The 14826-nt window shown below is 45.4% G+C and overlaps 1 protein-coding gene across 1 annotated transcript; it reads right to left on the bottom strand.

Moving 5' to 3' along the window:
* Nucleotides 1-13389: 13389 nt before the first annotated feature.
* Nucleotides 13390-14826, bottom strand: LOC121464538 (U8 snoRNA-decapping enzyme-like). Its single transcript, XM_041677569.1, has 3 exons — nt 14686-14826; nt 14324-14593; nt 13390-13581 (listed from the first exon to the last, which is right to left on the bottom strand). Exons 1-3 carry the CDS (start codon nt 14824-14826, stop codon nt 13390-13392), a joined length of 603 nt encoding a protein of 200 aa, XP_041533503.1.

The raw sequence follows: 14826 nt of genomic DNA, 5'->3' as shown, positions 1-14826 counted from the left end.
TGAGATATGCTAAATTTAGTAACACGACCTGAGGATGGAACCGAGCAGAAACGAGAGAAGCTGGACAACTTACAGCCTTGGGCCCAGGAGAAAATAGACTCTTTATTCTTCATTTCATGTTGAATCTTTGACTTAAGCCCCAGAATGATGACCATGCACGCGCCATAACTGTCTGCCTATACCCAACCAACTAACCAAGGAACAGCAAGTACCCTGCCTGGATCTGCCGGCCCCAAGCTTTCTTAGCGTCACAGGATCCCGCCTCTCTCACTGAAGTCTCCATGCAAGCAAAGATTTCTTTTTCCAATGTTAATTTAAAAACACTGAGTTTTAGGTCCAATTTACATTGCCAACTATTACCTGATAACCTTGCTGTTCGATATTCAGAGAACCCATTCCAGGACTTGGTTGATTTTTATGATATATATATATATATTGCATCCAACCCTTACTTATGGAAACAAAATTGCCAAAAATTACATTTCCAATCGAACTATGTTTATTAGGAGTCTGACCTGCAATGACCTATGCCTCACACAGATGTCTGGAGCCTAACCCCTAACAATTCCGAGAACCTTGCACAAATGACTGGGTTCAAGAAAAATCAACTAAAGCAACCTGTTACTCAACAAGACAAGGAGAGGTCCCTCCACCCACAGGATCATGGCAGTCGGACCATGAGGATAAGGCCATGTAACTCCCCCCTCAACGACTGAACAATTAAAATTTTTATTCTCCTCGTTCTGGAGACTAGGAAGTCTCCAGTGCTATGCTTCTGTGTGCTGTGAAAGAATTTCTAGACCCTTTTTATCAAGACACCTTCTGGTCCTGAGTGGTTGGGTTTAACAAAGAAACTGGACTTGGGTGACATTTGGGTTTAAAACTGAACAGACAATAAAATAATGAGAACCTTGTGAATACTACTGTGAGAAATGTCGCATGGAAGGTTGGTGACATGGGTGGTAAAAGAATTCACCAAGACACCAGCAGACAAAGAGAGAATTTTTTGAAATACACTGTAAAAAAGCAACAGGTGAATGCCCAAGGGAAGCCTGTTGCTGAGAGGAAGGGAGAGGTTTTTTGGTTTTGTTTTTTTGTAACAGTTGAGAGATATGTTTGGGGCAGGGGGAGTTCCTCTGCCTTATCCTCATGGCCTCTGTGATAACTAAAGTTATATTTTAAGTTTGTTGCTGCACTTAGGAGTGCTATAAAGCAGAAACACCTCTAACCTGTAAGTCCCACTTGCCCAAGGACAGATAACTTCCTGGGACACTGGGAGCTGTTCATGTAAAGTAACAAGCCATGGAATTTTACCTCTGTAGACAGCTTGGTTGTTCCAACTGCACAGGATGCAGGGGGTGAGTAGGCCGGAAGTACATCAAGATGTTCGCTTGCCCCTGATTAGCCTAAAGTAGGAAGCACGTAGCCTTGTGGATTTTGCCTTTTTCAGCTCCTGAGTAGTGTAGTTCACCACTGTTCTCTGGGAGTTCCAGGTATGCTCCTGGCCAGTGTTAAATGAAGCTTCTTTCCAGTTCAGTCCAGAAGTTGTGGCAGTGGTCTTATTCTCCCCCAGCGGAACGGACAGCCTCCAGCCTGAACGGTACCCAGTGGGCAGATTGAGCTTGTTGAGTAACAAGGCTTACAGAATTAGCTAATTTTCTTGTGCAAGGTTCCCTGAGTTAGTAAGTTATATGAGGCATCATGGGTCACTGAGGGTCAGGCTCCAAAAGGTCAAGGCCTGGTTATTAAAATGTGAGAATGTTGCTTTCATTCGTTCATTGCAAAACATTTCATTTTGTATCTATAGATGGGGATCAGGTGCTTGATGTATAGGAATAGCATAATTATTTGAGGTAGGATAATAGTGCTGTTACAATTTTAAGAATTCTTTGCCTTTTATAGCTACATACTGAAATATGTATGAACCACACATTAAAAATCATCCTCCGAGAGACAGGCTGAGGGTATGAATACAATTTTAGAAGCTGGGTTTCTGGGGACCATTAAGGGCTTATTATGTTCTTTTTTTTAATATAACATAGTTTGAAGTTTCCTATAGTAAAAGTTAAAAGTAGAAAGTCTCCTGGAGTTGAAGGTAAAGGTTGTAATTTACATTTGAATGAAGTGTTTGCATTTCACAAAACCCTTTAGCAGATGGGCTCCCTCCTGGTCAAGGAACAAGAAAGGGAAAGGAGGCTCCAGTCTCACCTCTTAAAGGACCAAGACCATGTCTAGGAAGACTAAGGGGGCTTAAGATGGCCAATGCCTGCCACTTGCCTCCAACTGCCTTCAGAGTGAAACCAACTCACACAGCCCCCACTGGATTCTCCCATGTGATTGATCAAAAATCCAGTGTTTCAGACTATAGATTAATATATTATATATTAATATGAAGGGACAAGGGGGTGCTACCAGAGAGAGCCAGTAGAGCCCTATAATGTGTGTGTGTATGTGTGCATGCGTGTGTGCACACACATAAGGGTATGTGTATGTGGATATGCATGCACTCTTGAGTTTGTGATGAGAACATTCATGAATGCTATTCTTTAATCACTGCCCATTTTTCTTTGGAGACAGAGTCTCTCATTGCTCTGAAACTTACCAATCAGACTAAGTTGGTTAGCCAGGAAGCCCCAGGATTTACCCGTCTCCATCTCCCCAAGTCTGGGGTGACAGGTGTGTGAAAACATGCCCAGTTTTTTCACCTGACCTTTAGGAATTCAGGGCAAGCACTGGAACTGAACTAGCCCTCGCCCCACGAGGGACATTGTGATTGTCTCCAGCTTGATCATGGTGACAGAGATGGGACTTGCACTTGCTGGGGTTGATGGGACTACAGCCACTACTGAGTGCAGGATAAGTCAATAGCAGAGGCCAACACCAAGCCCAGATATGGCACGATTCCCCAGGGTGACCAGCCACTGACCTGGGCAACTTCATTCACAATGAAGGACAATGTTGTGTCCTTACTAGATTAGGTACTTATTCTGGTTATGGATTTGCCTTTCCTGCATGTAATGATTCTGCCAAAACCACCATCCATGGACTTATAGAACGTCTTATCCACAATCATGGCATTATGCACAGAATTGCTCCTGACTGAGAGCTCACTTCCCAGCCAGAGAAGAGCAGCAGTGGGCCCACAGTCATGGAATCCATTGGGCTTACCAGGCTCCTCAATTCTGGTATCAATCTCTATCTTTTGAATCTTCAAATCTTTTGAAGAATCCAAGAATAGGAATATAAAAAAATGTAGATTATAAAAATAAGAATAGAGAAATAACAAAATATAAACTTGTAAGCCTAGGAAACTGAGAGCAGACTGTCTACAGCTTTCTCAGCAGCTTAAGGATTAACTGTTAACAGTGGACTACTCTGATATGGGTTGTAAAAAAAAAAAAAGAGGGGGAAGTGGTGTGGGACAATTCTGTATTCTGTCAATTATGTTTTAAATAAACGTTCATTGGTGAGTAGCCGGGCAGGAAGTATAGGCTGGACAACCAGACAGGAAGTAGAGGCAGGACAATGAAAACAGGAGTATTCTGGGAAGAAGGAAGCTCTTTCCGCAGTCCTGAACAGATCACGGAAGAAGCAGTATGTGACCTACCCTGCTGAAAAAGGAACCGAGACATGTGGCTATCATAGATAAGAATAATGGGTTAATATAAGTTATAAAAGCTAATACAAAGCCTAAGCTAATGGGCCAATCAGTTTTTAACTTATGGAGACCTCTGTGTGATTTTCTTTGGGGCTTACTGGCTGTGGGAGTTGGGCAGGACAGAAACCCCAACAAGCAGGCCCTCATGTTACACATAGCTCTACTTAAGAGGCTAAAGTAGCCTCTGCAAACTTAGGGTCGCTCTGCAAACTGAGGACCAGCTTTTAGATATGCCCTGGCTACTCATGCCCAGCAATTGATGTGAGAGAGATAGCTTTTAAATGATGGAATATACGTGACTTTTGATTTTTTGGTTTTATATTGTCCCATACCCTTCCTGGCCATGTGAAACTGGCAGGGTCAGGGGAGTGTGGAGCCTTGGTAAGCACTATTAAGGAATGTCAGGGAAAGACAATGGGCTAAATACAAACACTAGTTTAACTGAAAAACCCTGTTGGAAATAGCAAAGAAGGGCAATTTGTGTCTAAGTTTCACCTCAAGATTGTAAATATTCCTTTGTTACTGCCTAATGATTGTTGTTTCTTAATCTAAAAAGGGAGGGTTTGACAGCTGCCCTTTGCCACAGCCTTACAAATCCATCTCTGGCTGTGGTCTCAACTAGCTGATAAGATTTTTGTGCCCCATGGAGATTTATTTTTTTTTATTTTTTTTTTCCTGGAATAAAGTTTGCTTCTGGTTTACTAAACTTTGGTGGTCTGTCCCTATCTTAGCATGACCTCCATGGACCCAACATCTTTGTTAGGGTTTCTATTGATGGGATGAGACACCGTGACCAAAAACAATTTGGGGAGGAAAGTTTCTTTAACTTACCTATCCTGAATCACAGACCATGAGGGAGAACCAAGGCAGGAACTCAACTGGGTGGGAGCTGAAGGCGGGAACTGATGCAGATGCCATGGAAGGGTGCTGCTTACTGGCTTGCTCCTCATGGCTTGCTAAGCCTGCTTTCTTAACAGAATTCATAACCACCAGGCCAGGTTGGCACTACCCACAATGTGCCGGGTGCTCCCACATCAATCAGTAATTTGAAAATACTCTACAGGCTTGCTTATGGCCCAGAGTTACTACGCAGTTTCTCAACTTAGGCTCTCTTCTCCTCAGATGACTTGACCTTGTAACAAGTTGACATAAACTAGCCAGCCGAAGTCTATTACAAAGGGGGCAAATATCCCAAATCTCTCATGAAAGCTAAGAGCAAGCAGATATTCCCTTCCATCCCTGCATGCCAGACTAGAGGCTCCTGATGAATCAATTAATCTGATGCCCCACCACCCGGCCCGTGGGCATGTTGTGGGTGGAAGCAGTACACATGCATGATTAGAATTAATGGTGAGGCTGCCCCGGAATGCATTTGTAGTGATTGGGGTACACTCCTTGCCCTCAAACATGAGATTATTCGGTTGCTCTTCTCTCCTGCTCCATAGACTTTTTTTCTCCATCCACAGCCTGGAACTACTGATGGGTGCTTGTCAATCTATCGGGTGGAAACTTTAGAAGCCCTAGAGGGAGGAGAATGTGAGGATCAGAAAGCAATTCCTACCTAGAATGTCCCATTTGCATTTATATTTCTTGCTTATACTTCGTGAGCCCCATGTAGAGTTTGCCATGCTGAGGGGAAGATCTTTGCCAACGGTCCATGGAGAAGGGTCGAGGTTGGGTCTGGGTGGCCCTGGTTTTGCTCCAGAGATTAGGGTGAACGCTGTACTTTGGGGATGGGTCTGGAATGTAGATCTCCTCCAGCCAGGGGCTGAGGAGCAGACAGGAGCCTATTGTGTCTTTCATGTCCCCAGTGTTCCTTCACTAGTTCACGTTTCTGAGTCTGAAAGTGAAGGCAGGCACCAGCAGGGTCACATCGGTAGTTAAATTCTCCAATGGTGTCTCTGACAGACTGTGTCCAATACAGCGAGCAATGGGAACTGCCATATGGAATAAACCTGGCAGAGGGGACCTGGAGGACCTGAGGAGAGGACTGTTTCTCTTTGGTGACGTTCTATGGCTTGAAGAATGGTGACATTCCTTCCCTGCACTGCCGACACCCTTCTACCTCAATTGTGTTAAGCAGAGTAGTCCCCTTTTTCTTCTTCTCTTCCCCACACCCAGCATCTTCCAGACGGCTCAAGCTCTGCCGTTCCTTGCAAATGTTATCAAGGGTGAAATGTTCCTGTCCACTTTTGCTTTTCTGTTCACCGGCACACTGGAATATTGGGGTACAGGATTTAGATAATTCTGTGCAATAAACCTCCTTCCTAGTTCACTCCCACTGCCCCATCTGTTTCACGGAGCCTCCCTCAGAGCCCAAGCTCATTGGCAGGAGACCACCCTCCTTCCCAATGTGGTCGTGCCAGGAAACAGGAGCTTTGCCTCACCCCTGGCAATTGACAAGGACCTGGCTCAGGACAAAATGAAGTCTGAAAGTGATTTCTGCAAACAGGGAAAACGCAATGTTGAGAAGTAGAAACTTCTTGCTGATTCTGCTGAGATAGGCATCAATGTGTGTTAGTGGGGGTGGGTGGGAGAGTGGGGTGACCAGAACCCCCTCCTTCCCAGGAAGGAGCAGTAGCAGCCTTTGCTGACATAGTTCAGGCTGATCTGAACAAAGCTAATGCCAAGTGCTCCCTCCATTAACCCTCTCCCCAGGAATCACAACCCCCAGCTTGAGATAAGGAAGTCCAGTGCTCAGCTGAAGGTCCTGCCTGCTGGGAGCAGGGTGGAGGTTGCAGGGGCTCCCATCTTCTTCCCTCCCCAGAGCACTGTGCTTAAAGGGGCACAGGGAGTTCTGTGTGCTTTCCACCCTGGCTGAGCATCCCCCAGCAGGACGGGAGCTGGGGAGAGGAGACATGTACAGTCTAGCCTGTCTCTCTCCCTCCTGCCAGGCAGGCACCTCCTGGACCAGTCCATAGAAGTGTGTGATGGCTGATGGTGAAGGACCCCACTGCCTGGGAGACAGGGATGTTCCTTAGAGAAGGCAGGGGAGTTATAGACACCTGCCCCTCACCAGTACCAGAGAGCACAGAAACTAAATCAGTGTCATACAAGTAAAAACTGGAACTGAAGCCATCCAAGGAGGTCCGGGAGCAGGTTAAGAGAACATTTAACCTTGCCACAGCAGAGCATCATGGGAACTGGAAAAATAATCATTAGCAACCTCCAAGGATGGGCTCTGGGTTCAGTATTCCTTGCAGAACCATTACCTGAGCTGGGAGGTTTTATGTCCTTGCCCAGGGATCCTCATGTCCTTTTCAGAAGTGGCTGACGTCCTGTAGTGTCAACCTAGATGTACTTAGCACAGGCTGGGTACCTGGCAGGATACACACACACACACACACACACACACACACACACACACACACACTTCCCTTCCCTTTGACTAGCCAGCCACCTGGGAGTTTCCAGATGACATGTGACCCTTAGATCTGGGTTATATCAGAGGATAATACACAATAATTGAATCTTCTAGGCACCAATGCTAGAGCTGTTTCTGATCATCTACCCCATATTTGAAAGGCCAAAAGTTGGGACCCTGCTGTAGTCCACATGATCCTGCATTACTCTTCCAGGCCTCTATTCACCCTTCTTCCTTCAAGAGATCCTGTCTCAGGAGGGCATGTCTTGGTGTGGCCACTTTCCCCTTCTGCTGCCATATTGTCTTCTGTGCCTCCTCTTTGTCACTGAGGATATCGCCCGGTTTACCTGACTTCTCTAACATGTCAGTTCCTGATCTCATTATCCCCTCAACTGCTCATTTCCCTTCTACCTCACCATTCCCCCTGAATCTTTACTGGTGTAAGAGGTTCTTCTGTTTGAGTGTTGCTTTCATTGGTTGAATAAAGAGACTGTCTTGGCCTTTTGATAGCACTGCCCTTAAGTGGGCAAAGTAGACAGAACAGAATTCTGGGAGGACAAAAGCAGAGACAGGAAGATGATATGAATCTCCAGCCTGAGATGGACGTAGGTTAGAATCTTGCCGGTAAGCCACAGTCATGTGGTGACACACAGATTTAACAGAAATGGGTTAATCAAGATGTGAGAGTTAGCCAATAAGAGGCTAGAAATAATGGGTCAGGCAGTAATTTAATTAATACAATTTCTGTGTGGCTATTTTGGGGGGTTAAGCTAATCGGGCTGTGGGACGTGGCCTGCTCCTCCATACAACACTTTACAGCAGTACCCTTGGCTGTGACCAGCCATCCCATGTTCTCACTTGAACCTGGAGTAAGATCTCCCGGGTTCTCCGTAACCAAACACTCCTTTCTTTTAAACCCACCGCACTGCACCCTTTCCACATCCAGCTGCCATGTCATTGTCAGGCTGTTTCACAAAGTTAACCGCTCTCCGTCCCCGTATTAGTGAGAGGAACTGGTGACTCTATTGTCCCTCATTATATCCTCTTCTGGGTGTGACCTTCGAATTGACTTGCCTTTCTCTGCCTCATTCTTTCAGTGGCCTAACCATCCCACTTCTTAAAGGTTTTCTTTCAAAACTGTCATAGTGAGGGCTAAGTCTCCAGAATACGAACCATCAGTGGACAAACCTTAGCAAATAATTTCAGTCAACTTTACGAAAATTTTGTGCACAAAATTCATGTTGAAAGTAATCCTCATGCGAGGTATAAAGAAGTAGGATCAGACTAGGCATAGTGGTACAGCAGGTGGAGTTTGAGGCCAGCCTGGTATACATAGTAACTTTCAGGACAGCCAGGGCTACATGGTGAGATACTGTTGAAGAAAAAATAAGGAGGAGGAGGAGGAGATGAGGATCAGGTTCTCCTAAATCAGGAGAGATTAATCTACTCATGGACTAATAGATTCATGAGCTCTTTGTCAGGTGGAGTTGTTCTGAAAACAATTGCTCTCTGACAAGCTTTCTCTGTCTTTTCATGCATGCTGTGGGCACTTTGGAAAATGACAGCATCCTTACCGGTAAGAATGTCCCCACCAGATGCAAAGCACATATCAGAGTCATGTTCTTAAGCTTCTAGAACAGTGAGAGAAACAAAGATGCTTCCATTTGCCCCCATAGGCTCAGACACTTGGCCTCCAGCTGCTGCTGTTTGTGTAGGTTAGGGAACCTTTAAGGTAAGACCTTTCTGCAGGGTATTTGTCACGAGTTGGGGGCTCTGAGACTTTATAGCCTTGCCCTACTTCTAGTTCATTCCCTTGGTTTCCTGTGTGATGAGAAGTGACCAGCCAGCTTCCTGCTCTTCCTCACATTACGGAAGCCCCTAAACCCTCTTCCTTCTATAAGTTAGTTGTTCCTGGTCATGATATTTGATCACTGCCACAGAAAAGGTTCTAATAATAACCCAGCAAGCACTACTCAATTCCTTCAACAGTGTGCTATGAGGTTGACCTAGCAGGCTTCCTCTGTCACCTGAATGCCTAAAGATACAAACTTGAGAACCCTCTACCTTCCTTCTACCTGGTCTCTTCCCACAGGGATCAGTAGACTCTGCCAACACCAGTTCCAAGACCTCCCTCCATACGGATAATTTTGTCCATTTCCACCACCCTCTCCCTGGTCCAGGTCACTACCTTCTCCCATAAGAACTATGGGGGCAACTTTTCCTGTCTCCTTGCTCTTTGAGCCCCTCCATATCCGCACAATATTTCCTTGAAATATCACTAGGACATCTCCCAGGCCTGTAAGGTCCTTGTGGTAGTTATTGTTCTATTGCTATGAAGATATGAAGATACACAATGACCAAGGCAACTTTTACAAAGGAAAACATTTAATTAGGAGATTGCTTATAGTTTTATAGGGTTAGTCCATGATTGTCAAATCAGGAAGCAGACAGGCATTGTGTTGGAGCAGTAGTGAGAACTTTACATCCTGATCTGCAGACAGCAGGCAGAGAGAGAGAGAGAGAGAGAGAGAGAGAGAGAGAGAGAGAGAGGAGAGACAGACGACAGACAGAGACAGACAGAGAGAGACAGAGACTGGGCCTGATTTGGGTGTTTGAAACCTCAAAGTTCTTTCCCAGTGACACACCTCCTCCAACAAGGCTATTATCTTCTAACCCTTCTCAAACAGTTTCATTAAGTTGGGACCAAGCATTTAAACATATGAGTCTATGGGACCATTCTCTTCAAATCACCATGGTCCTGTACCATAGGGATCCTGCACTAGTTTTCCAACATTGTTTTCCCTTTTTACTGATGTCTAAAAAACTAGAATTTATCTACTTCTGGATCTTGATCTCGTCAAATCTGGTGACGAATTTTTGTTAGTGCTCTGGCCCATCACTTGCCCCCGTGTCCTAGATAGGGTTTCCATGGCTGAGATGAAACACCATGACCAAAGCAACTTGGGGAAGAAAGAGCTTCTTTGACTTACACTTTTCTATGATCATCACAGGAAGCCAGGACAGGAAGTGAAACAGAACGGTACTGCTGCCCGAGGAACCACCCTCCAGCAGCACAGCGCTCAAAGGGAAACTCACAGAGTTGGTACACACTAGACTATCTATCTGAGGAGCTTAGGGAAAAGGACACTCACACACTCTCTTGATGGTTTCCTTTTGGGCATTTTCTTTATTCTTCTTTTAAATTTTCTATTCTTTATTTTCCTGGTCATTTCTTTCTCGCATTCTTGATGTATTCCTTCCAACTCTATCTCTATTCTTTCCCTTACAGCTTACATACCTCAGCAACATCTTTCAGGCATTATAAAATTACAGTGTGGTTACATTCTGGTTCCCAAGTGAATGATTACAATGAATACAAAATAAACATTAAAAAACATGTCATCCATATCCCTTACATGTTTAAACATTTTACATATTATAGGCGAAAGACAAATTATCCCAAGAACCCATGTTCATTCATACCCAAGAAACTTGTTATAGATTAACCATTTGGCAAGCAAGGTGTTTTTCTTAGGTCTTTTACAGGCAGGCTGCATTTTTCAGTTACAAAGAAAGGGTCAATTACTTCACTGCTTATCTTGAAAGGTAATCTTGTAAGGAATCTTAAAGGAATCACACACCTAAACTTTTATATATGGAAAAGAATCTGTGAGCTCTACCTTAAACCTTTACGGTACATACCCACACATCAGTAGTTTCTTCTATCAGGAGATTGAGGGCAGAAATGGGTATAAGAAGTTAATCATCACCTTTACTCATCAACCACCAATCCTAGCAAAAAAGACATGTCTGCTAATGATAACTGGGCTGCTTTGTTCTTGTTCCTGACCTTAACGCATTCCTCATTCAGCTCTGTGCCTTTCTAAAACTTTAGATTGTCTTCTTGGGTTTTTCACCTCAAAGCGATTTGATGAAAACATTGTATTCTTAAGTTATTTTCAAAGCTTTGTTTCGGCTATCTTGCACCTGAAAACCTGTAAACACATCTCCCAACATTAAGATTAGAATTTAAACTATCTGGACTACTGGGAGTCCATTTTTCAAAATAATTAACCTATGTCACAGTTTGTATGACTCCTCAATAGAAGCTCATGTGTTCTAGCTGTGTGACATGTCCTTGTTCTTTTTTTAATCATCAAGACTCTATTGACACTAACTTTATCAATTAGACAGTGCAGCCTAGCAAGAAATCATCTTTATAATGATCCAGAGGTAAAAATGCCCAATAGGACAGAATATTTCCATGAGATAAACACACTACATTATAGGCGGTGGGGATCTCCCCACACCCATTTACACCATACCAGAGAAAGAGGTGGCAGACATGTAAAGGCACAGCAGAAGCAAAAGACATTCTGCAGTCTGTGATCTTACAGTCTTACCATCAAGGATTTTCCTCCTCTTGGGCTGACACCTGAACTTCTATTGCCACCTGCACAACAGGAAGCTGGAGGCAGAAGCTGATGCCAAGGTCATGGAGGGATGCTGCTTACTGTCTTGTTCCCATGACTTGCTCAACCTCCTTTCTTATAGAACCCAAAAACACCAACTGGGCCCCTCCCCTGTCAAGCAGTAATTAAGAAAATGCTTTGCATCTGGATCTTACAGAGGCATTTCCTCAGCTGAGGTTCCCTTCTGTCAAGTTAACATAAAACTAGCCAGCGTACCCCACATCAGCAAACGACTTTCAACCTACTTACCCTTGAGTCTTGGCTGGCCTTGAATAGCTTGAAAAAGTTACACTGCTCATGTCTAAGGCCAGATCAGGGCCTCAAAGTTGCCACCATGGTCTCCCGAAATACTCTCTGGCAGCTCTGAACCACCATAAGAACAAGAACCAGAAAAACACATCCCACCCAAACCAAAAGACAAAACATCATAACCAAGTCTAAAGGTGTGAAGATTTATAAATTGCCTAACAGAGGAAACAATTGTTTTAAGGAAACCCAGTAACAAACAAACAAACACAACAAACACACAACAAAAACCCACACACAATTCTAGAAAGTCAGGAAAACAATACAAGGCTAAAGTAGCATTTTAAGAGATAAACATCACTAAAATGCTTACAAATTCTGGGGCTATGAAACACAGTATATGACAGGCAAGATGAAGCAAGGCTGTCTTAGTCCACACAGAAACTGGGAAACCATGGTTCTAGAGCTTGTGACGTCCAGAAGGCACAGCACCTGACTTTTGCTCAGCTTCAGGTTAGCAGCTCCTGTTCGTCAGCACATACAGGAAACCACAGAGCAAATGACCATGCCAGGAAGAGACAGACTTCTAGAACTGTCTTCACTTTATGCCAATTCACGCTGTGGTAACTAAATCTTTACAGTCTGGGAGAGCTGCACGAATCCCTCTTTATGACAAAACGAACCATCCGTCAATAATATTACGGCGGGGGTTTCAGGGAAATTGTGAATGTCTAAGTGCAAGAAGGGCAAAGATTGCTAGTCAGATACAATACAAACAACAGCATCCCAAGATTTAGTGGAGTGCGTTCATCCACGAGAGCGGCACACGTTAGCCCCTACACAAAATGCACAAACTTTAACCATGCAGTACATGAGCATATATTAGAACCATCTGAAACCAGATTTAGGAAAATGTGTGGTTCCCAAAGCTTAAACGGGTCACTATCTGGCCCTTCAGTGGAGTCTTCACCAGTAGGGCTGAGTCTCTGCCTTCTTACGACACCGGAAAGCTGAAGAGCCCAGAGGCTCCATTCACAGCGTCTTTCCCTAGAACATGGCAGGCAAGACAGGCTGCATCAATTCCCTTCCTAAATTCTTCAGAGAGGGCAAAACACTCAGAGGTCTTATGTTCAATCAAAGTCAAGCCAAGATGCCGTCTCCACCTTCTGGCCCTTAGGTTCAGTTGATAGGGGAAGAAAGAGAGGGACAGAGCTCGTTAAGGCCTCTCCCAACTCTATGGAACCTGCGGGTTTGGTGGAGTCTCAGGTAAAGCCATTTTCAAGGGGAAATCCCCCGCCTCTGCTCCTCCAGCGAACATGAAGCTGGATACTAGAAGGCAGTATTACAAAAAGGGAAGGACTCTCCCTTGCTTAGCAAGGAGGTGGGGATGCTGGTTCCTGGTTAAAGTGGACATGAGCGAGATGGCACATGTGCATATCTGGGGTTCCCCGGGTCTGTGTGCACATGCGTAGGGAAGGACTCACATGTGCAGGCCCCTGCAAAGGGCTGTAGAATTTGATGCCATAAGACAAGATCTTCTGTTCAAAACACATTGCGTTACACTTCTGCCTTTTAATCTGGTATCCGTTGCCATCTCTCAGGCCCAGAAAACACTCCTTCCCCCTCCAGACTCCTACAACCAAGGTCCTTCATCTCAGCCTCCTTTGTATAATTCGTTCCTTTAGGGTTGAGATGGTTTCAGGATCCAGAATTCCCAAGTCCTGGAGGGCTTCCAGGAGCTGATCCCTGGAAGCGCCAATGAAAGAATTCTCTAGGAAAGCGGGCAGGCCTCCCACGCCATCCTGCAAGATATACAGGGGCACCCGCACCAGGCCAAAGACCTGTGAAGGGGAGCAAACAGGACAAGACATAATTCTCACTGCAGCAGCAAAGTTTCTAGAGCAGATACCGCTGCAGAACAAGTCCCAAGTATTCCTATTTCTGTGAGGCCCCTTGGGTATAACCCTGTAGAGGTAAAGGTTCCCGAGGCATGCTGGGTCCATCTCCATGCTAATCCTGCCTACAGCGCTATCCTGTGGCCTGAATCCAGGCATGGCAGACGCAGGCATAGCCCTGTATGTGAAGAGTTCTATTCCAGCTGTGTAGGCCTGGCTGGGGAACTCGAGACAACTGCAGACTCACAGGCCTTTTTAAGGAGGGTTGTCGGAGGGAAGTCTCCAAGTTCCTTTCTCCCTAGGGAGCTGCCAGTGTGAAGGCAGGAGTCGCTTCTCCCCTTCTCCCCAGGAGTTTGGTACTTGCCAAAATTGGAGAATCCCTTCCATGTATACACCTGTGCCCCTACTCCCCTGGACCCAAATCGTTATCATACTTGGGAGAGTGTGTTCTAGAAAAATCTCTGCAGAGGACAGTCATGGTGTGTGTGTGTGTGTGTGTGTGTGTGTGTGTGTGTGTGTAATACTTTCATAGGTGGCCATACTGACAATATTACCCAGCCTGGAGATGTTTAGAGTTTTGACTAGTCCTGCACACTGGGAAGGACAAAATGGCCGGGGACCAAAACCTCCCTTGAGAAGGGACCACAGGGAAGGGAGGTAGGAGTAAGAGATCCCAGGCTAGTCCCACCTCCAATCCATAGTCTTTGGCTAGCGGTGCCTTGGCTTCCACAGCCTGGAGCTGCTCTAGGGTCAGACACTTAGTATAGAAGTGGGCCACCACTTTCGACTTGTCATCGCTGAGGGTGCTTCGGTAGTCGTTGTGGACCACACTGAAAGTGGACACACCCTCACCCAGTCTCTTCAGCAGTACATCATTCAACCCATCCTCCAGGGTGGGGCTGTTATCGGACACAAAACCTCCAGGGAATCCCAGTCGTCCATCAAAGCGCATGTACATCTGAGAGAGGAGGGAGTGGGGAATATTTGAGAGATGGAAAGGTGAGCCTCAGGTAGGGCGCAGAGCTAGGGCAGTGAGCAGTTGTTCCTCACCAGCATAGAATAGCGTAGTGGGATGCGGCCACCGAAGAGCGTCTTTGGATTGGGCGCATACAGCATCACGTGACAAAGATGTCGCCAGGGGGGCCCCAGGGCCAGTGCTTCCGCCAAATCCATTGTATTAACCGCAGCCAT

This window comes from Microtus oregoni, unplaced genomic scaffold, assembly GCF_018167655.1.
Source record: "Microtus oregoni isolate MIOR12 unplaced genomic scaffold, Mior012 000028F_ref0000031, whole genome shotgun sequence".
In the NCBI taxonomy this organism is placed as follows: domain Eukaryota; kingdom Metazoa; phylum Chordata; class Mammalia; order Rodentia; family Cricetidae; genus Microtus; species Microtus oregoni.
This window is presented reverse-complemented; position numbering and strand designations above follow the sequence as displayed.

Excerpts from the sequence above, each read along its gene's own strand:
- LOC121464538 (XM_041677569.1), bottom strand. The coding sequence starts at position 14,826 with ATGGCTGCGGTTAATACAATGGATTTGGCGGAAGCACTGGCCCTGGGG. Across the intron at positions 14,594-14,685 it reads CACTACGCTATTCTATGCTG|ATGTACATGCGCTTTGATGG; the intron begins GTGAGGAACAAC and ends CTCCTCTCTCAG. Across the intron at positions 13,582-14,323 it reads CCAAAGACTATGGATTGGAG|GTCTTTGGCCTGGTGCGGGT; the intron begins GTGGGACTAGCC and ends TCCCCTTCACAG.